The 24,857-nt window shown below is 47.2% G+C and overlaps 1 protein-coding gene across 1 annotated transcript in view; it reads left to right on the top strand.

Moving 5' to 3' along the window:
- The window catches only part of LOC147253970 (uncharacterized), a 61,918-nt gene that overhangs the window by 17,318 nt on the left and 19,743 nt on the right, over positions 1-24,857 (top strand). The window contains exons 40-81 of the mRNA XM_086215321.1: positions 192-291; positions 435-598; positions 776-997; positions 1,086-1,273; positions 1,626-1,716; positions 1,965-2,115; positions 2,258-2,397; positions 2,557-2,703; positions 6,822-6,944; positions 7,411-7,566; positions 8,395-8,511; positions 8,579-8,740; positions 8,871-9,089; positions 9,227-9,397; positions 9,660-9,764; positions 12,181-12,396; positions 12,822-13,000; positions 14,850-14,952; positions 15,056-15,214; positions 15,372-15,534; positions 15,811-15,914; positions 15,996-16,175; positions 16,259-16,471; positions 16,800-16,979; positions 17,085-17,276; positions 17,738-17,887; positions 17,974-18,077; positions 18,474-18,679; positions 19,138-19,358; positions 19,483-19,629; positions 19,752-19,916; positions 20,140-20,291; positions 20,481-20,649; positions 20,926-21,034; positions 21,373-21,509; positions 21,684-21,809; positions 22,305-22,484; positions 23,109-23,333; positions 23,414-23,540; positions 23,661-23,860; positions 23,950-24,162; positions 24,360-24,505. Coding sequence (XP_086071447.1) covers positions 192-291; positions 435-598; positions 776-997; positions 1,086-1,273; positions 1,626-1,716; positions 1,965-2,115; positions 2,258-2,397; positions 2,557-2,703; positions 6,822-6,944; positions 7,411-7,566; positions 8,395-8,511; positions 8,579-8,740; positions 8,871-9,089; positions 9,227-9,397; positions 9,660-9,764; positions 12,181-12,396; positions 12,822-13,000; positions 14,850-14,952; positions 15,056-15,214; positions 15,372-15,534; positions 15,811-15,914; positions 15,996-16,175; positions 16,259-16,471; positions 16,800-16,979; positions 17,085-17,276; positions 17,738-17,887; positions 17,974-18,077; positions 18,474-18,679; positions 19,138-19,358; positions 19,483-19,629; positions 19,752-19,916; positions 20,140-20,291; positions 20,481-20,649; positions 20,926-21,034; positions 21,373-21,509; positions 21,684-21,809; positions 22,305-22,484; positions 23,109-23,333; positions 23,414-23,540; positions 23,661-23,860; positions 23,950-24,162; positions 24,360-24,505 — 6,722 coding nt within the window. The remainder of the gene's footprint in view (positions 1-191; positions 292-434; positions 599-775; positions 998-1,085; positions 1,274-1,625; positions 1,717-1,964; positions 2,116-2,257; positions 2,398-2,556; positions 2,704-6,821; positions 6,945-7,410; positions 7,567-8,394; positions 8,512-8,578; positions 8,741-8,870; positions 9,090-9,226; positions 9,398-9,659; positions 9,765-12,180; positions 12,397-12,821; positions 13,001-14,849; positions 14,953-15,055; positions 15,215-15,371; positions 15,535-15,810; positions 15,915-15,995; positions 16,176-16,258; positions 16,472-16,799; positions 16,980-17,084; positions 17,277-17,737; positions 17,888-17,973; positions 18,078-18,473; positions 18,680-19,137; positions 19,359-19,482; positions 19,630-19,751; positions 19,917-20,139; positions 20,292-20,480; positions 20,650-20,925; positions 21,035-21,372; positions 21,510-21,683; positions 21,810-22,304; positions 22,485-23,108; positions 23,334-23,413; positions 23,541-23,660; positions 23,861-23,949; positions 24,163-24,359; positions 24,506-24,857) is intronic.

Raw genomic sequence — 24,857 nt, 5'->3', positions numbered from 1 at the left:
ATATGATTAAGTTTATAATTTACAAGGTCCTGGAGCCCTTGAACTTGTAAACAACGCACTTTTCAAGTAAATGATGAGCAGCTGCTCTGTTGACAGTGGATATCAAACCCTGTCCACTGTGGGTCCTCAGTGTCTCTGCCCGTGTGCTCAAGTGTGCATCTCTTTTACAACTCTTGTCTACACACAACTAGGTTATTACTGTTCCGGGGGCTCTGTGGCTCCTCAGCGATGCCCGCTGGGAACCATCAGTACAGAGGATGGCCAAGCCAGTTGCAGTGCCTGTCCTCCAGGGTAAACCTCCTTATCAGAGCCACACATTCTTAGCGCACTACAAAATACATGCTTGTGCACCCAAACTCCTCAGAGAAAGTAATTGATGGAGCAGATTGTCCAGCACTTAACACACCAGCAGCATCCTTGTTCTGTCTCTGTAGTTTTTATTGCCCTGACAGCAGCAACGGCTCCATCTATGAGTGCCCAGTGGGTTATTACTGCCCATCCAGGACCTGGTTCAAATACCAGCACCCATGTCCAACTGGATCCATCAACCCCCACACTCGGATGGCAGCCCCACAGGACTGCTTACCCTGCCCACAAGGTCTCGCCCTATTTGCTGCTGATGACTACCAGTTTCCTCCCATTTGTATGGTTGTTGACATAGAACTTAAAATGATAAATAGGCACAATTATAAAGTGACTGATCTTTAATCTTGCATGAAGTGTGGAATTGTGAGAGGGAGCAGGGGGGTGATTGTCTTCTTGACCTTCTCAACAGGTTCATTCTGTATGTCTCCTGGGATGGGAGCCCCTTCAGGCCTGTGTGATGCTGGCTACTACTGCCTCCCTGGGGCTCGCTCACCCACACCAGTAGATGGAGTCTGTCCTGAAGGACATTACTGTCCCCAAGGCTTGTCTGCTCCGCTGCTCTGCCCTGTTGGACATTACAGCAACAAGACCAGGAACACTCATCTCTCCGACTGCCTGCTTTGTCCCCCAGGTTGGCACCAGCATGCATGTACACTTCTGTCTTTTATCTTTACATTACTTGCAGATATTTCAGGAGATACAACCCTATTGTGTTGCAGGGTTCCTGTGTGCCACTAGAGGGCTCTCCTTCCCTTCTCATGTTTGTCCAGTTGGCATGTACTGTCCAGGCAGGGACAATAGCAGCCAGCAGGCATCCATTCCCTGCTCACCTGGAAATATGTGCCCACCTGGATCTTATAGAGAGGTACCCTGCTTGCCAGGGACTTACCAGAATTTACCTGGACAGGTAAGGAAGATGCATAAAAGTTCTGCATTCCTAGAGGCAATTAAATACATTATCTATTAGGGCTACTCTTCATGCTGCTGCCCTACACAATACATGACTTAATAATAATAATAATGATAATAAAAATCTGTACTGTTGTAAGCTGTGTTCTGTACGGATTCTGGAGGAAGTTATTTTCCATAAAGCAAAGACTTAATTTTTCAGCATCATTTAATCTTTTTGAACTTCCCTGGGCACCAAATATATATTTCCTGTACCTTCAAAACAAGAATCTGAAGTGTGTGTATGTTCTTGGTGTTTTCATGTGTTTGTAGAGTTTATAAAGATCTATCTGCTAATCATCCCTCCTCAGGCGGAGTGTGTGACATGCCCAGCAGGATTTTACTGTGTGTCTGGGACTCACACTCCCATGTTGTGTCCTTCAGGACACTACTGCCCCCCAGGTAGGATGCAATAGGGCAGCCACCGGGACGCAATCAGGACAACATGCAATCTTATCAGATCCATTAGATATCTGTATGAGTATATGTTGAATTGCATGGGACATGTGAGTGAGTCATAGAACTAAATGCTTCTAATCATGCAAATAGTTAAATACAGAGAATAATCAAGCTAAAGATGATCCCCACAGACTGTTCTGGGATGTTCCACCCTGGACCATCTGTAGACGCTATATTCTGTGTTTCCACAGGAACACCGGCTGGTGCAGCGTTCCCGTGCCCAGCTGGCACCTTCAGCAGGCAGATGGGTTTGTCCAGTCTGTCAGGCTGTGAGCTCTGTCCTCCAGGCATGTACTGTAGCTCATCTGGACTGGCTGCCCCCACTGGGGACTGCTCTCCTGGGTAAACACTGACAAACTCAGCTTGTACTTCCTCATGCTTACAGACAGAATATAAAAGGATGTGGAGTCTGTCTTTTCTATGATTAAACGTCTCTGATGTTATGTCCCTCTGACTGTCTTTATCGATCATTTCTCTGCCTCAGATACTTCTGTATCCTCAGTTCTGTCTCTGCCCAGCCAGAGAATGGACCAACAGGCGGGCGCTGCTCTGCAGGGTCCTACTGCCCCCAGGGTACCAGCTCCATGGTTCCCTGCCCTGCAGGCACCTTCAGCTCTATACTAGGTGACATGTAATGCTGAGCCATCTCACAGAAATATTTCTGGTTAATTAAATAATGTCCTACCTTGCTGATCAGAGTTGAGTTTTACTTTGCAGCTTTTCATGCCATAATCATAAATTTACAGTACTACACATTAATGTGTTGTGTCGATGGTGTTCCAGGGGCAGTGACAGTAGAGGTGTGTCAGCTTTGTTTGCCAGGCCACTACTGTGCTGAGGCCGGCCTCCCCTCCCCCTCTGGACCCTGTAATTCAGGCTTCTTCTGTACAGAGGGATCCAGGACTGCCACACCCCAGGCTAAAATCACAGGTACCACACATCTTAATTCCTTTACCCACACATGCAAGGAAACAGCCACAAGTTATTTTCGGAATTATATTTGTAATAACCAAGCAATGTCAAGTTATGAGCTTGGGTTAATTCAGCTCATTTTCGAGTCGAAGTGTTTGAGAGCTTTCTTTTGACTGACAATCATTCAACATTTTTAGATCATTTTTTGTAGAAATTTTGGATTGTTTATACCCAAGAATACAAAGTAAATGTTACCCATTTTTTTTGAATAACAAATCTACTTTATCTATAATGCTAGCTTATAATATATTTTTTAAGAAGAATAGTGTAATGACATTTAATTCTGGAGGGTACCAAAATGATTCCATTCACATCTGTCAATCTTTGTTGGGTTTTACACACACACACACACACACACACACACACACACACACACACACACACACACACACACACATTACTGGAGAAGACAAAAGTCACCTTTGACCAAAGTTGATGTTGAAAAGTCAATTCAAACTATGAACACAAAACTTGTATTCTGATAATTTCTCATTATGATTTCTCTCATGGTCTTAGAATAAACTGAACCCACCTGTTCCTCGTCCTTGTCTTCGTCGTCCTCCGCTTTATCTGGTGGGTCCGGGTTACGGGGGCAGCAGCCTCAGCAAGGAAGCCCAGACTGTCCTCTCCCCAGCCACTTCAACCAGCTCTTTCGGGGGAATCCCGAGGCGTTCCCAGGCCAGCTGAGAGATATAATCCCTCCAGCGCGTCCTGGGTCGGCCTCGGGGCCTCCTCCTGGTTGGGCATGCCTGGAAAACCTCCCGAAGGGGGTGTCCAGGAGGCGTCCTCACCAGATGCCTGAACCACCTCAACTGACTCCTCTCGACATGGAGGAGCAGCAGCTCTGCTCTGAGTCCCTCCTGTATGACTGAGCTTCTCACCCGGTCTCTAAGGGAGAGCCCAGCCTCCCTGAGGAGGAAACTCATTTTGGCCACTTGTATTCGCGATCTCGTTCTTTCGGTCATAACCCAGAGCTCATGGCCACAGTTGAGGGTTGGAACGTAGATTGACCGTTAAATTGAGTGCCTCACCTTCTGGCTAAGCTCCCTCTTCACCACAATGGACTGGTTGAGCACCCGCATCACAGCGGATGTTGCCCCAATCCTCCTGTCAATCTCCCGCTCCATCCTACCCTCACTCGTGAACAAGACCCCGAGATACTTAAACTCCTCCACCCGAGGTAGGACCTCCCCCCCCGACCTGGAGTGGGCAAACCACCCTTTTCCAGCTGAGGACCATGGCCTCAGATTTGGAGGTGCTGATTCTCATCCCAGCCGCTTCGCATTCAGCTGCAAACTGTCCCAGCAAGAGCTGAAGGTCATGGCCCAATGGAGCTAAGAGGACTACGTCATCTGCAAACAGCAGAGACGACACCCTCCCGCCACCAAACTCCACCCCCTCCACCACCCGGCTGCGCCTAGAAATTCTGTCCATAAAAGTTATGAACAGAACCGGTGACAGAGGGCAGCCTTGGCAGAGTCCAATTCTCACTGGAAACAAGTCCGACTTACTGCCGGCAACGCGGACCAGACTCTCCCTCCTCCGGTAGAATGACCGAATGGCCCTTTGAAAAGGGCCATCCACCCCGTACTCCCGGAGTACCCCCCACAGGATGCTTCTGGGAACACGGTCATAAGCCTTCTCCAGATCCACAAAACACATGTGGACTGGTTGGGCAAACTCCCATGCCCCTTCAAGCACCCTAGTGAGGGTGAAGAGCTGATCCACGGTTCCATGGCCCGGACGAAAACCACACTGCTCCTCCTCGATCTGAGGTTCGACTATCGCCCTGACCATCCTCTCCAGTACCCTGGCGTAGACCTTACCAGGGAGGCTGGGGAGTGGGATCCCCCGATAGTTGGAACACACCCTCTGGTCCCCTTTCTTAAAGACGGGGACCACCACCCCGGTCTGCCACTCCAAAGGCACCGCCCCCGATGTCCACGCAATGTTGCAGAGACGTGTCAGCCAGGACAGCCCCACAACATCCAGAGCCTTGAGATACCCAGGGCGGATCTCATCCACCCCCGGAGCTCTGCCACCGCGGAGTTGCTTAACTGCCGCGGTGAGTTCTGCCCCGGAGATTGGACAACCACCCTCAAGCACTCTCCAAACTCTGTCTCCTCCATGGAGTGCGTATTGGTGGGATTGAGGAGTTTCTCAAAGTTTTACTTCCACTGCCCAATTATCTCCCCAGTTGACGTCAACAGCCTCCCGTGCCCACTGTAAACAATGTGGGATAGTTGCCGCCTTCCCCCCCTGAGGCAACGGACGGTTTGCCAGAAACTTTTCGGAGCTGACCGATAGTCGTTCTCCATGGCCTCACCGAACTCCTCCCACTCCCGAGTTTTTGCCTTGGCGACCGCCATGGCTGCACACCGTTTGGCCTGCCGGTACCGGTCAGCTGCCCCTGGAGACCTACAGGCCAGCCATGCCCTGTAAGCCTCCTTCTTCAGCCTGACAGCTCCCCTCACCTGTGGTGTCCACCAGCAGGATCGCGGATTACTGCCGCGACCGGCCCCAGCAGCCTTATGGCCACAGCTCACAGCAGCCACCTCGACAATGGCAGAGCGGAACATGGCCCATTCGGACTCAATGTCCCCCAACGCCCCCGGGATGTGGTCAAAGCTCTGCCGGAGGTGGGAGTTGAAGATCGTTCTGACTGGTTCTTCCGCCAGGTGTTCCCAACAAACCCTCACTACTCATTTGGGCCTGCCGGGTCTGCGCGGCGTCTTCCCCCGCCACCTGATCCAACTCACCACCAGGTGGTGATCAGTTGACAGCTCAGCTCCTCTCTTCACTCGAGTGTCCAGAATATGCTGTCGCAGGTCAAATGATACGACTATAAAATCGATTATAGACCTGCGACCTAGGATGTCCTGGTGCCACATGCACTGGTGGGCATCCTTATGTTCAAACATGATGTCCGTTATGGACAAACTGCGTCTTGCACAGATGTCCAGTAACTGAACACCACTCGGGTTCAGGTCGGGCCTGCCATTCCTCCCAATCACGCCCTTCCAGGTCACGCTGTCATTGCCCACGTGAGCGTTGAAGTCTCCCAGTAGGACAATGGAGTCCCCAGCCGGGGCACCATCCAGTACCCTTCCCAAGGACTCCAAAAAGGGTGGATACTCTGAACTGGTGTTAGGCGCATACGCGCAGACCACCGTCAGGACCTGTTCCCGACCTGAAGGCGCAGGGAAGCAACCCTTTCGTCCACCAGGGTAAACCCCAACGTACAGGCAGAGAGTCTAGGGGCAACCAAGAAGCCCACCCCCGCCCTCCGCCTCTCACCTGGAGCAACTCCAGCAAAAGAGAAAGCCCAACCCCTCTCAAGGACTCGGGTTGCGGACCCAGAGCTATGTGTCGAAGTGAGGCCGACTATATCTAGCCGGTAACGCTCAACCTCTTCCACCAGCTCCAGCTCCTTCCCCGCCAGAGAGGTAATGTTCCATGTCCCAAAAGCCAGCTTCCATGCCTGGGGTTCAGACAGCCGAGGCCCCCGCCTTGGACTGCCACCCAAGCCACATTTCGTGCCACCTTTTCGGGCTTACAGACAGAATATAAAAGGATGTGGCCCCACGGGCCAAGGCCCGGCCACCAGGCGCATGCCTTTGAGCCCCTACCCCAGGCCTGGCTCCAGAGTGGGGCCCCGGTGCCCCTCTGGGCAGGGTACACGTAGCACTTGTTGGCTTCTCCATGAGGGGTCTGTTGAACCATTCTTTGTCTGGCCCTTCGCCTACAACCAGTCTGCCTTGGGTGACCCTACGAGGGGCAAAATGCCCCCGACAACATAGCTCCAAGGGTCACTAGGGCACTCAAACTGCTCCACCACGATAAGATGACGGTTCCAGGAGGGGTCACCACCTGTTCTGCTCATCATAAGCTGTCAAGTAATCACATTGTGCTTATTTCAACTAAAAAGACTCTCTTCATTTTTGATTAAATGTCATCTTGCTAAGGGTTTTTTCGTAGCAGAGTTTTGCTCCTTGGAATTACAGAACGTGGCTGTGGTCCTTTACTTAGTCCAGGGAGTAATGACGTCCAACTCAGGTCTATTTTCTTGGTTGCAGGACACCACCTGTCTCCATACCCACCTCCTGGGGATCCAACCCTGGGTCAGTTCCACGGTGATGTGTGTCCTGCAGGCTACTACTGTCCTGTGGGGAGTGAGAAGCCCAGCCCCTGTCCTCCAGGTATCAAAACAACAAGTCATTTGCTGTCAATCTATCACAAAGGTTAAATATAAGATGTGCAGATCTTTTCTTTTGGTCGACAAATATGTGCAAATCTCAGTTCATAATCTGTACGCAGCCCATGAATTCATTTATTTATTCTTTTGTGATGTGCACACAAGAGTCTATCAAGCCTTTGTCATTGCCAAGTGCTACAAAGCCCTTGAGGTTCAGTGTACTGACTTAATTTACCCAAAACTTTAGTGGAGGTTCTACACTCAATGGACATCCAGTAAAAATGCCATAATGTTAGCAAGCTACAGTTCTAAAGCAAGTGAATAAATCCAGTCCTCTGTTTGTGTGTGTGTGTGTGTGTGTGTGTGTGTGTGTGTGCGTGCGTGCGTGCGTGCGTGTGTGTGTGCGTGCATACGCGTGCCTATATGTGTGTGCCTATACACACTCGTGGTAATTTCTCTTCTCCATACAGGAACTTTCCTGAGGAGGACAGGGGCTGAGTCTAAAGCTGACTGTGAGACTTGTTCCCCTGGTTCTTTCTGTCCCTTATGGGCTCAGACCTCTGTCAGCCTCCACTGTCCCCCGGGGTGGTACTGTCCACCAGGGTCAGTGTCTGGACATCAGCCAGGTACATCATCATCAGGGTTAGCTAAGGTGTGGCTACAACATCCTTTGCACGTGATCATCATCTCCTATGTTCATGATTGGGGGGCAAGCTAATCTATCACAATGGTCCACAATAAAATATCCCAGTTAGACAGTATCCAATAATGAGACAAGAGGAGGGGAGACGAGGAGAGGGGGCTGGACGAGGCAGCAAGCCGTTGGGGGAGAGGAGGGGAGGAAATGAGACAATAAGAGGGGAGTCGAGATGAGAGGAGACAAGATGAAAGGAGAAAATTGAGATGAGAGGAGGGAAGATGACACGTGAGGAGGGGAGACAAGACGAGATGGGATGAGCCAAAGAGAGGAAGAGATGAGAGGAGGGGAGGAGACAAGACATGGGAAGGAAAGACAAGATAAGACGAGGGGGGACGAGAGGGGGAGATGAGAGGAGGGGAGAGGAGATGAGAGGAGGGTAGACAGGATGGGGAGATGAGGGGAGACGAGACGAGAGGAGGGGAGATGAGACGAGAGGAGGAGGGTCGAAAGGGGGAGATGAGAGGAGGGGAGACGAGACGAGACGAGAGGATGGGATGGGAGGAGGGGAGACTGGATGAGCCAAGGGGGGGGGGGGGGGGGGCGAGAGGACACTATCAAGATGCCGTGTAGCTAGCTTGAGCATCAGTGAATTGCTGCCAGTTCTCCTGCAGAATATTCAACCAGGACAAGAACTCATTGTTCTTCTACTTGCTCTGTTTCCATGGTATCACATGGTGAAACATTTGTATCACCCATTGTAACATTGAGGCAGGCACGAGAGGAATTCTTTATTGTATATCTGATTGTGCCACAGGATACCAGTGTCCACCTGGTCACGCGTGCCCAAATGGCAGCGCTGAGCCAGCCATCTGTAACCCTGGAACATTCCAATCTTTGTGGGGCCAGTCCACGTGTAACACCTGCCCACCAGGTCTGTGCATGCTCATATTTCATGGTATGAAGTGAACACAAAGAAACAAGTGATGCATCCTGTCCAGGTTTTTACTGTGCAGAAGGTTCCTGGGTGCCATCTCCGTGTCCGAGGGGCTTTTTCAGTCGGTCAGCTGGCAGGACGTCCCTCAGTGACTGCTCTCCTTGTACTTCTGGTTCCTTCTGCAACAGCAGCGCTCTGACTGAGCCGTCTGGACCCTGCAGCCCAGGTCTGAGGCTATCCTTTTGGAGGTGCCAGGGAACATGTGTGCATTGTATTGATTTACCTGCTTGGCCTCACCTGCATTGTAAGCTTTGCTGTCTTGTCACTGAGATGTCTGACTAAGTTGTCTGCCACAGGACATTTTTGCTCCATGGGGTCTACTGAAGCATCTCCTGTCTCCCAGCTTTATGGTGATGTTTGTCCCACTGGACACTTCTGCCCTCAGGGTAGTGGATCACCTAAACCCTGTCCTGTTGGCAGCTTCCTCCCACAGCCTGGAGCTTCCTCCCACTATCACTGCCAAACTTGTCCACCGGGGAAATACTGCCTCATTCCTGGAGCCTCACAGCCCACAGGTGGGTGATTATGGCAGGTTTCCCATTAGTCAGGAGCAGTCTGGCTTATCATCATGAATCTGTTTGGCAAACAATTGTCCTGTTTCCAAACCCCTGGATTGCTGCCCACATCTGTGATTTTCTCCTCCTGGTGTCAGGTCTGTGCTCTGCAGGGTTCTTCTGTCCTGGAGCAGCAGACAGCCCCACGCCAAGAGCCGACTCGTCTTTGTTCAGCTGCATCCATCAAATACTGGAGATTTATATGCCAAAGACAGATGCCATCTTCTGGATGCATAACCTGTCCTGTTTAAACAACTTCAGAAATTCTGGTAAAATATGGGCCTCCTGGTCAGTTTGTAACACCACAGTAAATACTTCATGTGAAAGGGCAGTACATCAGTTATTTCAAGCTCTTGGTAAATGTTCAACACAGCTATGGCTTTTCAGTTTGACCTTACTCCTCAGTAAATAATTGCATGACACGTTGTAATATTTTGCTGTTCCCTTGACACTCAGTACTGAGAGTCAGGAGTGAAAGCAGTGTTTCCTGTCTGGGAGACAAAGAGCTTGACTTAGGCATCTCTACTCTAGGAGAAGGCGTGGACTGGATCCAAGTGCTGCGGATGCCACATGCTCATTCAGACCAAGTTGTGACTCATTCGTGTACCACCTACAGAGGCGATATATGCCCCAGGGGTGGGTAAATCCTGTGTAAATTCTTGTGTAATTGTTTGCAGCTCTCGAGCATTCACACAAACTTAATCTTGTCTTAGATATTTTTGTCTGATATGCTAACTTCACTCATGTGATCTTTTTAGCTTAATTCAGCTTTAACAGCATTTCCTCCCAGCTTTCTAGGGCCTTTATACGACTAAATAGTATCTGAAAAATATGTAAATCAAGAAATGAGTCCAAAGAATGAGTGAAAGCGTTTTCCTCCATTGTTTGTTCTGAAAACAAGTCAAAATGTGACACAAGGCATCGATACATGCACAGAATCAGTGGATTTATTGTGAAAAAACATGAATTCCTTGTCTCAACATCTGGAAACATACTTTCTACATGTGATGATGCATGTAAACATGTATCCATGGATATTCTTCAGTCTTGTGGTTGTTATGTAAGTTTAGTACTGTTGCTATATATATATACATATACATACATATATATATACACACACACACATATATATATATATATATATATACACACATATACATATATACACACTCACACACATATATGTGTGTATATATATGTGTATATATATATATGTGTGTGTATATTTACACATATATTTATAGCTTTGACTCCTGCTCTGCTCACTCTTGGCGTTCTCTCCTTGAGCTTCATGAGGTCATCACCTGAAACGGTTCTCCAACAGTCTTGAAGGAGTTGCACTTGTTGGCCCTTTGGCCTTCACTCTGCGCTCCATCTCATCCCAAACATCTGGACTGGGTTCAGGTCAGGTGACTGGAGGCCAGGTCACCTGGGCCGCCCTCCATCACTCTCCTTCTTGGTCAAGTAGCCCTCACACAGCCTGGAGGTGTGTTTGGGTCGTCGTCCTGCTGAAACATCATGACGGTCCAACTAAACGCAGACGGGGTGGGATGGCGTGTTGCTGCAGGACGCTGTGGCAGCCATGTTGGTTCAGTAAAGCCCCCCCACCATCACACCTCCTCCTCCATGCTTCACGCTGGGAACCATGCATGTAGAGACGTCCCGCCACCTTTTCTGTGTCCCACAAAGACACGGCGGTGGAACCAAAGATCTCAAATGTGGACTCATCAGACCAAAGCCCAGATGTCCTCTGGTCTCATGTCCACTCCTTGTGGTTCTGGTCCAAACAAACCTCCTCTGCTGGTTGCTTCTCCTTGGTGGTGGTTTCCTAGCAGCTGCTGGACCATCAAGGCCTGATTGGCGCCGTCTCCTCTGAACCATTGGTGCAGAGACGTGTCTGCTAACAGAACATTCATCTGGGCTCCAGTCTGAGGAGCTGTTAACTGGTGGTTCCTGAGGCTGGGGACTGGGATGAACTCCTCCTCAGCAGCAGAGGAGACTCTTGGTCTTCCTCTCCTGGGCCGTGCTCATGTGAGCCGGTTTCATCATGGCGCTTGATGGGTGCACTCAGAGACGCATTCAAAGTTTTTCCAGTTTCCAGGACTGAGTGACCTTCAGGTCTTAGAGCACTGATGGACGTGGCTCCTCTCTACTGAGCTGATGGTTCCTGCCATGACATGAATTCTAGCAGTGGTCAAACAGAGCTGTCAGCTGGGGAGCAGCCTGACTTCTGCTCAGCTCAACTGATGCTCCCAACCAGGAAGAAGGCAGGAAACTCCTCCACTGAACCCTGACAAGGTGAACCTGAGAGGGGGAACCATTTCAGGTGATGACATCATGAAGCTCCCTGAGAGAAGGACGAGGGTTTGCAGCGCTGCAGCGAAGCAGAGGGAGGCGACTTTGAGGAGCTGGAATATAAAACAGGTTTACAGTTCTGAACAATTCTGTCTTTGCTCCATGATTCCATTGATCTGCTTCAGAGATTTGATGTCTTCAGGATGAAACTACAATGTAGCAAGTAGCAGAAACAAAGAGGAAACATTGAATGAGAAGGCGTGTCCACACACACACACACACACTATATATATATATATATATATATATATATATATGTATATATATATGTATATGTATATACATACACATATATGTATGTGTATGTGTGTATATATGTATATACATACACATATATGTATGTGTATGTGTGTGTATATATATATATATATATACACACATATATGTATATGTATGTATGTATGTATGTATATATATGTATGTGTGTGTATATATATATATAGTGTGTGTGGGTGTATGTGTGTGTATACATATATATGTATATATATACATACATACACATATATGTATGTATGTATATATACATACATACACACACACACACACACACATATATATATATATACACACAGACACACACATATATCAGGTCTCATGTACACTCCCTCTCTCGTAACGGAGGATGTTGTCATTCTATTGATTGAACTTTTGCTGTTGCTGAAGTCAGTTAGGTTCAGTATGATGCTACATCCTCCAGGTTTCTATTGCCCGACGGGTTCTGCCTACCCCCATCTCTGTGAGGCTGGGTCTTACTGTAACCAAAATGGTCTAGATGCTCCTGCAGGACCCTGCTCTGCAGGATATTACTGTCCCAGAGGCTCTCTAGACCCCTATGCGAACCACTGCCCCTCAGGACACTACTGCCCCCCTGGAACACCTATTCCACTGCCCTGCCCGCTTGGAACAATAAAAAGTAAGATTTTAATATTTTGCATGATCAGTCAACTAGATTCATAACATGTCCATTTATGGTCTTTTATGGATAAAGTTATATGAAATGATTTAAATGTTTCTTTTTATCTGAACAACGTGGAAATGTTCCATCTCATATTGGTCATGAATTACTTGTCAACTGTTTGTTGCTAGTTCTGACTCAGTATATTAATGGGTGTCTGTCTTTGCTGTCCAGTAAAGCAGAAAAATGTGAAACTTAAGCTGAATCTTTTGACCCTCCTATTGGCTCCCATGAATCATTTCAGTCATAAAGTGTAACTGTCTCTTGACAAGGGAATATGTATCCAGCTTCCATCAGCTGAGCCTTGTTATCAAGATACTTTCGTGACAAGTATGTTAAAGTATACAAATGCATGAGTGTGTTCTTACACTCTTTGCTACCAGGTTCCCTCGGTGGGTCCACGGTAGAGGCTTGCCAGCTGTGTCCTCCAGGTCTCTACTGCCACCAGAGAGGCTCCGCTGAGCCTAGCGGCCATTGCTCAGAAGGCTACTACTGCCCTGAGGGACAGATCTCTGAGAGGCCACGACAACATGTCTGCTCAGCAGGACATTATTGTGAGAAGGTCGGCTGTCCAGCGACTGTCAGTGATTGTTGTTGATTATTGAATGGGAGCCTCCTTCTTGGAGCCTCATAGTCTGTTGTGACAAGTGCTTTATTGCATATCATTGTTATTGCAAATTAGTCAAGTCAGTTTTATTTGTACGGCGCCAAATCCCTCATGACTCTTTCCAAGTAGAGCAGGTCCAGCACCTCCCTCCTTCAATGAACCTCCACCCAACAATTCTCCATCAGCAAGCACATCCTGCAACAGCAGCCACCAGAACCTTCCTTTACCAGCAGGAAGGTGGAGCAGATCCAGGATCAGTGGGGATGGAGAGAGAGCAGGAGAGCAGGACAGAGACAAAGACAGAGAATGGAGGAAGACAGAGAGACAGAAGGAAAGAGAGGGACAGAGATAAAGAGAGAGAGACAGGAGGGGAGACTGATGGACGGATGGGGACATGAGCAGGTGGAGCTACGAGTGGCAGCTGGAGCCTCTTCAGGTCTGGAGCCTCCTCCAGCAGCACCAGGATCTGGGATGAGGGGAGAAGAAGAGGAGTTAGTAACACATATGAGGACAGGAGGAGGAGAGAGAAGCCCAGTGCATCATGGGAGATCCCCCGCAGTCTGAGCTTATAGCAGCAGATCTAAGGGCCAGCCTAAGCAGTCCTGACTATAAGCCTGATCAACAAGGAGGTCTTAAGTCTGCTCTTAAACATAGGAGGGGGTCTGGGTCCTGGACTGAAACTGGGAGACGGTTCCACAGGAGGGGAGCCTAACAGCTGAAGACTCTGACTCCCATTCTACTGTTAGAACTCTAGGAACCAGCAGGAACCCTGCATCTTGGGAGTTAAGGGTTCTAGCTGGATCATAGGGGACTAGGAGCTCTGTCAGGGATGAAGGAGCCTGATTGTTGAGGACTTTGATGGTAGAAGAAGAATTTTAAATTCTGTTCTGAATTTGACAGGGAGGAGGTCAAAGAGAGCTCCTAGGTTCCTTAAGGTGGTGCTGGGGGCCAGGGTGGTGCCATCCAGGATACCTGTCTCATCAGATCAGGTGGTCCTCAGGTGTTTTGGCCCAGCACAAGAACTGCAGTTTATCAGAGTTTCATAAAAGGAAATGATGGTCCTCCATGTTTTTCTGTCCTTCAGACAGGCCTCCAGTTCAGTCAGCTGGTTTGTTCCATGTGGATCATTGATGAGTTCAGCTGAGTGTCGTCTGCATAGCAGTGAACATTAATGGAGTGTTTCCTGATCGTGTGACCTAGAGGAAGCAGGTACAGGGTGAAGAGGACTGGTCCAAGCACAGGCCCTTGTGGAACACCAGAACTGACTGCAGTGTCTCAGAGGAACCATTATTAACTAGTACCAACTGAGATGGACCTAGTAAATATGACCTAAACCAGTTTAGTGTGGTTCCTTTAATACCAGTGACAGGTTCCAGTCTCTGTAGAAGGATATGGTGGTCAATGGTATCAAAGCTGCACTGAGATCTAATCAGACCAGCACAGAGACCAGTCCCTCATCTGGTACCAGTAGGAGGTCACTGGTACCTTTGACTAGTTCTGTTTCTGTGCTAGGATGAACCTGGAACCTGACTGAATCCTCCAATCAGCTGTTGCTGTGGAGAAGTCACAGAGCTGTTTAGCAGCTGCTTTCTCCAGAACCTTGGAGAGAAAAGGAAGATGTGATGTTGGTCTGTAGTTGGTAGAACTTCTGGATCCAGGCTTGTTTTTTGAGGAGGGTTTAATTCCTGCTACATTAAAGGACTGAGGGACGGAACAAGATCCCAGCAACATGTTAATGCATAAAGATTTGAAGACATAAATATCCTTAAAGACATTTATAAAATTAATAAAATTGTGTCAACAGGGCAGTGTCAGGCAGATGGCCTGTTCTCCAGGTAGCTACCAGCTCAGACAGGGCCAGGGCAGCTGCCAGGTCTGTCCTGCTGGCTTCTTTTGTCAACATCAAGGTGAAATGTATAAATTATAGAAAGAAAAATCATTTGTCAGCTGGAGATATTAAAACTCGTCAGAAATATATGAAGCATGTTCTGTTTTTGTTCTGACAATCAGGGATGAGCCTCCCAGTTCCATGTGAGAGAGGGTTTTACTGTCCCAGAGCATCAGCAAATCCATACCCCTGTCCAGCAGGGACCTATGGAAACCTGACAGGCTTGTCTGAGGAGTGGCACTGCTCACTGTGTGACCCTGGGATGTTCTGTCAAGGAATAGGTACCATCATAAATCCACATTTTCTGACCCATCTGATGGCTTGATCTTTATTTTGCAAACAGCTGCAATTTTGGTTTATGAGTGTATTCAGAAACAATCACAGGAATGCTGTGGTATTAGAGGGATGAAGGCTGACTTGGATTATCTTTCTGTATAGCCAGGACTTCCCCCAGTGGCCTGTGTTCTGCGGGGTTTGTGTGTGTCAGAGGAGCCTCAGAACCTTCACCCTCGGACCCTGTGACTGGGTTCCCATGTCCTCCTGGCTTCTTCTGCTCTGTGGGGACTGCTATACCAAAACCATGCCCCAAAGGAACATTCAGGTATATACTCTGCAATATTGTTATATACTAACCCTAACTCTAACCATTCTAATCATGAATCCTGATTCTAACATTTTTATTCGATAGATTAATAATTTGAAGCTTTCATCTAAATATTCTCGTCTTTGTACACATTTTCTTTGATGTTTTTCAGTATTTGGTTTGTTGAAACAAGTTGTCATCTGAAGTGTCAACATTTAAAATGTTTTAATGCGATGTATTTCAAACAGCACATCACTTGTACTTTATTACTGATTCAGTCACATCTTGTGACAGTGAGCGAGGTGGACTGGCGGATGAGTCTCAGTGTCAGAGTTGCAGTCCTGGCTTCTACTGCTCAGAGACCGGGCTTTCTGCAGCCTCTGGACCCTGCCTGGCTGGTTGGGCGCAAGACTGAAAATCCAATTTTATTATTCTGATTTATAAAAATGTGACATGTTGATCCAATTTTTCCGCCCCAGGTTTCTACTGTCTGGAGGGATCCCAGACTGCTGCACCAATATCAGGTGTATCTGGGGGTGTTTGTCCAGTGGGTCACTACTGTGTGGAGGGCAGCAGTGAGCCCGCAGCCTGCCCACATGGCTCTTACCAAAATGAAACTGGTGGAAAAAGCAAAGATGACTGCAAACCTTGTCGTCCTGGTGAACAAGCAGCTACACACTTTTCTTCACATGATCTTTCTCCCGCTCTGAAGATGCTCTCACTGTTTGAATCACTTTGCCAGGCTTGTTCCAGGATTTATCAGGCCAGAAACAGTGTAACCCCTGTCCACATGGGTTCTACTGCCAATCCCTGGGTCACAGTCCCACCAGGGGAAGCTCATCTGGACTCTCTAGCCCTCTACCCTGCCCTGCTGGTTTTGTCTGTCCCAGAGCTAGCCAGCCTGTCCCCTGCCCGAAAGGCACATATAGCCCCAGAGAAGGTCTGACTTCTACAGGTACAAATGCAAAACACGGACTGATGAAAATTGTTATTTTTAGTAGCAGTAGTAGTCGCTGTAGTATTGTTTTTGCTGATGAAAATACATAATATGGAGAAGACAAGAGTTAGCAAAAGTGTTTGGGTGGGACTGCTGAGACCTTCATCATGATCATTCAAATCAATTCATGCTTCAGACTGTTGATCATACACAGCAACTTATTTTTTGCTTCTGGCCTTTCTAGCCAGGTGCAAATGTCTTCATGTTGAGGGATCTCACCTGGCAGGTGGATTATTGGGCTGCTAGGATGGAAAGTACAGCTGTCAGTCTGTCTGTGTGCTTGCAGGAGAGTGTCTGGTGTGTCCAGCAGGTCATTTCTGCGGGTCTGAAGGTTTGGTTGAGCCTTCTGGACAATGTGATGCTGGGTTTCTGTGCCTAATGGGCGCCACAGTTCCCAGTCCGACTGACAACACAACTGGATCTCTCTGTCCACCTGGGATTTTCTGCCAACAGGGGATTAGAGCAGGTAAATGGAAAAACAATTCAGCTAAAATTCTTGAAAGGTAATTGTCTTTTTTTTCAGTATGCTTAATGAATTAAAATGTGCTATATTTTCTCTTTGGTGCTTCAGGTGACTGCTGGGCAGGGTATTACTGTGACTGGGGCTCCAGCAGAGCAGACCAGGCTGACTGTCCGGCTGGTTTCTTCTGTCCCAGAGGAGCACCAGTCCCAATTGCCTGTCCTGCAGGAACATTCAGCTCGTGGACAGGCAGCACCCATCGGGACAACTGCACCACCTGTCCTCTTGGACACTACTGCCAAGGTGGGAAACTTGAATTCAAATATACTCACTAATAGAAAATAATAAATAACAATCATACATAATTCAGGTAGGGTTACTAGTAGCAAAAATTATATAATAGAAATAAAGTGAAATGGATGAAAGCACCTGTCCTCACCACCAGTTGACCTTTTCACTTGATATTTCTTTGTCAAGTCAGTTTATTTTTTTGTCAAGTCAGTTTTATTTGTACAGCACCAAACCCCAACAAAAGTTCTCTCTTGATACTTACAAGTAGAGCAGGTCCAGCACCTCCCTCCTTCAATGAACCTCCACCCAACAATTCTCCATCAGCAAGCACATCCTGCAACAGCAGCCACCAAAACCTTCCTTTACAAGGCAGGAGGGTGGAGCAGATCTAGGCTCAATTGGTATTTTGGTATTTATAATTGCGGGGAGAATTATTTCACATATCTTTAGTAATTAACCCTGGTGTGGTTTAGATAAAGGGACTGTACAGCCCATGCTGTGTCCCGCTGGGTACTACTGTCCTCCAGGACTTACTGGAGGGCTTGGGTTCCCTTGCCCACCTGGTACAGTGCAGAGCCAGCTGGGAGCCTCCGGTCCTAACGCCTGCTTACCCTGCCCTGAAGGTAACCTCACCCCCCTAATTAAATGTAGCTGAATTACAAGTGGAGGTGTTCTCAATGTGACTTTATTGTGTTGGTGTTGGCTGTAGGAATGTTCTGCTTGGAGCCGGGTCTGTCACAGCCCACAGGACTCTGTGAGGCAGGATACTATTGTCCTGCTGGGTCAACCAGCTCCAAGTCTACTGAGTACCAGGTGTGCCCTCTCGACCTGCCCTACAAGTCAACAATGATATTCATATTCTGTGACCCACTGGCCTGTCCTGCAACAACCCATTGCTCATGTGTAATATAACTGACATGAATGTCTACTGAGTGTGCTCATACCTTCGAAGGATGGACTCTTCCTGTGTCCACATTATTTATTTGCTTTCTTTCAATCACTCTGTCAATTTATGAACGAGATTCCAAAACTGTAATGTTTGCTGTTGTAGCATATGTTGCTCTTCGCTTGACCAACTTTGTACACAAATGTGTGTTTACACATGTTGATTATTTCTGCTCTCCTGAGGAATCATAGTTTCAATGCCTTGGCATAATTATAATCACTCTGAATGCATTCACATCATAATGTTTTAACTTTTGCTCACAGCAGAGTAATTCTGCTACAAGCCATCTTTGCCCCTCTGGTCACTACTGCCCTCCTGGAGCTGGATATCCTCTCCCGTGCCCTCCGGGCTCTCGGTCCATCGCCAGAGGACTAAAGGGAGCTGAGGAGTGTGCACCCTGCCCCCCTGGGCGGTTTTGTGATCGGTCTGCGATGACGGCGCTCTCAGATGCCCTTCCGTGTGATGCTGGGTAACCTGAGAATGGGTGTAATATACTGGTCGTGGTCCTTAATAGTCATTGTCTCTCTTGAGTAGATGCCTTTGAAGAAAAGAAAAGAAAATTTCCTTTCTCAGTTAATGTCTTCCTTTCTCTGTCACTGGAATTATCAGTGGCATAAAATGGATTAATGATCTGAAATTAACTTGATCTGAGGTGAAAAATAGAAGTTAAAGGTGCACAATGAATATTCAGCCATAAAAGCCCATTTTTTCTTTTCATCTAATTAGCAAACTGGGGAACAAAACGGGGGGAACTTTTCTGAATTAATTGTCATAATTTCACTGTCAATTTTTCAGTATGCCGGTGAATGTTGATCCTTCCTAGCCTTATCTTTTCCCATCCTGAGCCATGCTCTTCACAATAATATTCTCTTGCTGGGATTTGTGGATGTGCACCAGGAAGTGTGTTCCCCCTGTTTATGCCTCCAGGTATGTTTGCCTGGGGGGCAGCCCCAGTCCCACCCCATCCAATGGCTCCCATGGCTACTTGTGCCCCGCTGGCCACAGCTGCCCGGCTGGCTCGGCCAGCGAGTTGCCCTGTATGCCTGGCACCTACAGCCCAGGTCCTGGAGCAGCACAGTGCATCATATGCCCCAAAGGGACTATGTGCTCCTCCTCAGCCACTCAAGAGCCCTCCATCTGCCCAGCTGGTGAGAATAATGAAAATCAGATTTTTCAGTAATTTCAGGTAGAGTCTGTTTTCATTGCTATTTCATTGCTACATTGCTATATCATTAATATGCTACTGCTGTCAACATTTTGTCCTCTTTCCAGGCCATTATTGTCCTATTGGAACAGCCGTGCCTGAACCTTGCCCTGTGGGGACTCTCAGCAGACAGACAGGTGCAGACTCTCTGTCTGCTTGTACAGCCTGTCCCTCGGGAATGTACTGTAGCATACTTGGAGCTTCAACACCTCAAGGTGCCTAGCAATATTGTAGTTTTTTCTCATTTGACAGGTATTCTTGATAAACAGTGCCATAAACAATAAATAGATGAACAAATTGATGGAGGATTTGATCGTACCTTTGCATTTTTTTTCAGGGTTGTGTTTGCAAGGTTATTTCTGCCAGGGTGGAGCTACAGGACCAACTCCACAGAGCTCTGACAGCTTCCCCTGGAGCGGGCCCTGCCCGGTGGGCCACTACTGTCCAGCAGGGTGCCTCTCTCCACTGCCTTGTCCTCTTGGAAGTGTCCGCAACACTTCTGGTAATTATCTTGTTTATAAGCATCATTTTCTGTTACGATCACAACATTGATTTGATCTATTACATGTCCGACCATACCTTTGATGACGAGTGTACGCTTACATTTAAACAAGTGTTAATAGCAGGCAAAAAACCAAAAGCTGTCACAGCTCAGAGTGCAGTCATCTTCACTTTGCCTGAGCTGCAAACCTTCCTTGATTCTATGTCTTCTGCATCCCTGACAGGAGGTGTGTCCATAGAGAGCTGCTCTAACTGTCCTGCAGGTCACTACTGCTCTTCTGACGGTCTAGCCAACCCCAGTGGGCCCTGTGCTGCAGGATTCTACTGCCCCTCTAACTTCTCTTCAACCACTCCCTATGCCTTCCTCTGTCACAAGGTAAGGCTGTGACTTCCCCTCCCTTCGGTTCCATCCCATCCACTGAATTCCCTTCCATGTCTTTCCCTTAGTCATTGCTTTTATTATATATATTATTAGTATCCCTGTCTTGTGCCACTAATATCCTGCAGCGCTGAGCATTGAACACCACCCCTCAGATGTATGGTTGCTCCTTCTCGTCTGCTCTAGGGCCATTACTGTCCACAAGGCTCTGCTCTGGCCTTGCCTTGTCCCACAGGAGAGTACCAGCCAAATCCAGGCTCAGATAGTTGCATTCCTTGTCGGCCTGGATTCTTCTGTGAAGAGGCCATATTAGGAGAGCCACGGCTCTGCCCTCCGCACTCATTCTGCCCTGCAGGTAGGCTGAAACACAGATGAGAGTCTGTAAATTGTATATTGTTCGTCACTTTGTTTTTATATTTTTTTATAGTGTTTATATATATAGATTTTTTTCTTTTTCTCTGCACTGCAAAGCCTGCATCTTACCTTTCGTTGTACTCGGTACAATGACAACAAAGTGAATCTGTATCTGAATGATGGCCAAGTTTTAATTCAAATTAAAGCACATAGCAGTTATGGCTGCTGTTGTAATTAATTAGTAATGTCTCTGTTCTATTGCATCTTTTTTTGTGAGGCACCATGGTGCCTCGTCCATGTCCAAATGGGTCATACACTCATGCAAACGTGGGAGGGCTGCAGGAAGAGCGGGAGTGTTTGCCCTGCCCGCCAGGAAAGTTTTGCAGGTAAAAATTCCTGGTTCAGTCAGTGCACCACAGCCCTTCTGCATGTATCCATGTGCAATGTGACTTAAATTCAGTTTATCCATATATGGTATACACACGCATGCTGCGGTACATTGAAGCACACATCCTGTACTTGTTCACAGACATGGAGATGTGCTCAAAGGAGTACTGGACAGCTCGATGAACAGTCAAAACCCTAATTAATGCCTCATTTGCACTGATATAATGAGTTTAGGTTTGAGTACAGGAGCAATTCAGTGCCTTTGTGTTCTGTTCATGTTCTAGTTTGTGTCTGCACTTAATTTATGCATAAACCAAACTTGTGTGTATCCCCACAGAGCTGGGAGGATACAGGGCGTATGTGCTGCAGGATATCTTTGTGTTTCTGGAAGTGCTGATTTCACCCCTCAGGAACCAATTTCCAACTTGACCCAGTGTCGGCGGGGCATGCAGTGTGCTGGACCTTGTCCGCCAGGTTCAGTACATAAATCCTTAAAACAAACAAATAACCAAAATTCTGTCAGGCATTTATATTTGCGACATGTACCTCATGCTTTCTCAGGTACTTTTACTTTTGAGATTACTTCTCTCAAACCTTTTGGGATTTTCCATAAGGAGGTTTTAAATTCTTTAGTATTATACATTTTAGGGTTCTACTGTCCTGAGGGCACAGAGAAGGCTGAGTTGTGTCCTGAGAATACGATCAGAAGTGACCCAGGAGGTGCCAGAATACAAGACTGCTTGGCGTGTCCACCCCAGCGCTGGTGTAAATCTGGTATGCATCTCCTCTGTGATGGATAGAAATTAGGAAAAGGAACATCTGGTTCTTTGATGGTGATTTTGAGCATTGGATCTTAACGGAATGGCCTTGTGTAATTTGGGATGTATGGCCTGGTCATTTTGTTTAACCTCGATGAGCACTTTTTAATCCTGCTGGTTTGGAAGTAGTGTACTGTTTGTTTGCTCTCCTGCCAGCTTGCTAATTGCAGTCAGTGTGTGTCACGTGTAACTGAATAGATGGAAACCAGCAGGATCTGGGATGGAAAACCACTGGTTGGGAGCCAGCAGAACCCTGCTCCCGGTGTGTGACAGAGCCTCTGCTTCCATTGAACATTCAAATATTGAAGTCTCGAAAGAAATTGTTCAACTGGAGAGCAAGGAATGCAAAAAATGAGCGATAAAATAATCTCCATCCATCATCATTCATCCCCATGGCAAACTCTGATACTTTTTTCTTTCAATTCAATGTCAGCTTTTTGTGTCTCTACAGGTGACCTGGGGCTTCATCTGTGCCCTGCTGGTCATTACTGTGATGGCTTACCTGGCAGTGACTTTAATGGAAGTGCAGGGCCCAGACCGTGTCCCCTGTACACCTATCGAGCCTCCCCTGGAGCCGGCAGCAAGGCTGACTGCCTGCCCTGCCCTCCTGGTTCACACTGTAACAGCACAGGTCCCACTCACGACTTCTCAAATATTAATTTTCCACATTTTGCATTTTCTTTCTGCTATATTCTGTATGTCCCATATGATTAAGCTTAAAAAAGTATCAGTTACACATTAACATACCTTTGTCTACTGGGTTTGCATTTACATTTGCAAGGAAAGTTCAAAGTCTGTCTGGGTTTTATTAATGTCAGTATGTTGCATATGATTATCCTTGCACCTGAGCCTGTGGCAGATAGGAGAGGAGGAGGAGGTGTAATGTGACCGAAAGCCTTGAAATTAATGTTTGTTTTACTTGGGCCACAGAAATGAGTGTGTGGTTGATTTAAAACGAAGAAAACTTTGTGTAATCTCTCTCACAAATGTGTAAAAGTGAAACCCTGTTATTGTGTTATATACACCACGATGTTCAGACAATGGCCTCCTCTCTCTTCTCCCTCTGGTTCCTCTCCTGTATTCATAAAAAGTAATGACAGCCATCTTGTGTCTGGGTCATTTTAAAATGTTTATTAGGGTTTAATAGTTCATTTAATCCCAGCTCACCATAACTCAAATAACTCAAGCAAATTTCTTATTGTTCCGTCTACAGTGTGAGTGAAGCAATAGTTGTCCCTCCAAACATGTTTTTCAGGGCTTACAGGCTACTCCAACACTCCTTGCCCACCTGGTTATTGGTGCAGTGGGTCTGGTCCCCCAATCTTCTGCCCTGCAGGCACTCAGAGGTCCCTTCCTGGAGCTGCTGCCCCCAGCCAGTGTGAGCCCTGTGCAGGAGGAACCTTCTGCCCAGATCCTTGGGCTACAGGAAAGCCCAATGTGGAGGGGATCCCCTGCAGGGCCTCTTATCAATGCCCCACAGGTTTAAACATTTATATCAATAGAATCCATGTATAATGATCATCTCCTCAAATACAGCAGGGATTTTTGCTCTTAATCCAGGTGCAGTCTCAGAGAGGCCATGCAGATCTGGCTCATATTGTGGACCACAAACCGCTGAGCCCCAGATGTGTCCTGAAGGTTATATTTGTCCTGAGGGTTCGCATTCTTACGATGTTCCCAAGCAACTGTGAGTGTAGGAACAATCCACTATCCTAGTGATTATGACTGATTTAGAGAGCTAAGGGTTGGGACTGATGTTGTGGGCCATGGTTGGAAGTTGTAGAAATAATGTCACCATGTTCCACAGCTGCCCATTCCCCTACTACTGCCCAGCCAACAGCTCTGCCATGAAGTCCTGTGCTGGGGGATCCACACCTGTCAACACCAGCAGGCTCAGAGGATCCCAGAACAGCTGCTGTCGTGTGTGTGAGGGGGGCACCCATCGTCCCTATCTATCCCCTGTCCCACACTGCCTTACATGCCCATCAGGGTACTTTTGCCCCCCAGGTAATTTAGAGGAAAGGAGTTACTCCAATCATCCCATATTTGAATTCCTATTTATCGTTGGTATTATTTCATGTCCAACTTGAAATCAGGAACAGATGACTACAAGAGTAACCCGTGCCCTCTCGGGTATGTCTGCACCATCGGATCCACCACACCTGTACCCTGCCTCCCTGGTTTCTTTGGCAACATCACCAATTCTGAAAAACCTGAGGACTGCAAGCCATGTCCAGCTGGTACCTTCAGCCACCTCCCTGGTCAGAAGGCCTGCTTCCCCTGTGGAAGCTCCTCTACTTCAGCAGCAGGTTGTTGGGTTTGTTACGTGATGTCAAATTCATTTATAAAAAAAAACCCCAGCATGTCAATTTGACCAATTTAGAAATTTTGGTGAAATATTCTGTTATTATTAGCTAGACTTGCAATTTCAGAAGAAATCACTAGCTGCACCTGGAAGTAGCTCATTTGATCTTACTGCCGTATTGTGTCACACTTGTGTGCTTAGGTTCTTCCTCGTGTACCTGTATTGGTAAAAATCGCTCGTTCCAGCACTCAGATGGTTCGTGTTTGTGCAGAACTGGATTTATTTTTTATGATGAACTGGATTTCAAAAGCTCTACTTCTGATAGTGAACTGGACTGCCAGCCTGAGGTCAGCAATTATTATCGTCTAGCTTTCCTTTTTCTCCCTCGATTGAATTTTCCCATATTTTCAAAGTTCCATTGAGAGATTCACTTCAATGCAGCATGCTCTCGTTCATGAAAATGTGATTTCTTCCTTTCAAAGGTTTTATGGGACTAAAGCTGATCTGGATTGAAAGATTAGACTACAAGTCTAACATGTAATTGTATGGAGTGAAAAAAAAATCTTTTAATGTTTTTGTGCTTTTCAACAGCATTTGACAATTTCCTGTACTCATGTGGGCAGAAACCATGAATACCCAGAAAAACTGTCTCCAATGTGATTTTACATTGAAATTAGCTTTTGGAAATTAAGACAAGAA

Source organism: Aulostomus chinensis, chromosome 10 (assembly GCF_037954235.1).
Source record: "Aulostomus chinensis isolate RoL2024-O1b breed Wild chromosome 10, RoL_Achi_v1.0, whole genome shotgun sequence".
Taxonomy (NCBI): domain Eukaryota; kingdom Metazoa; phylum Chordata; class Actinopteri; order Syngnathiformes; family Aulostomidae; genus Aulostomus; species Aulostomus chinensis.
This window is presented reverse-complemented; position numbering and strand designations above follow the sequence as displayed.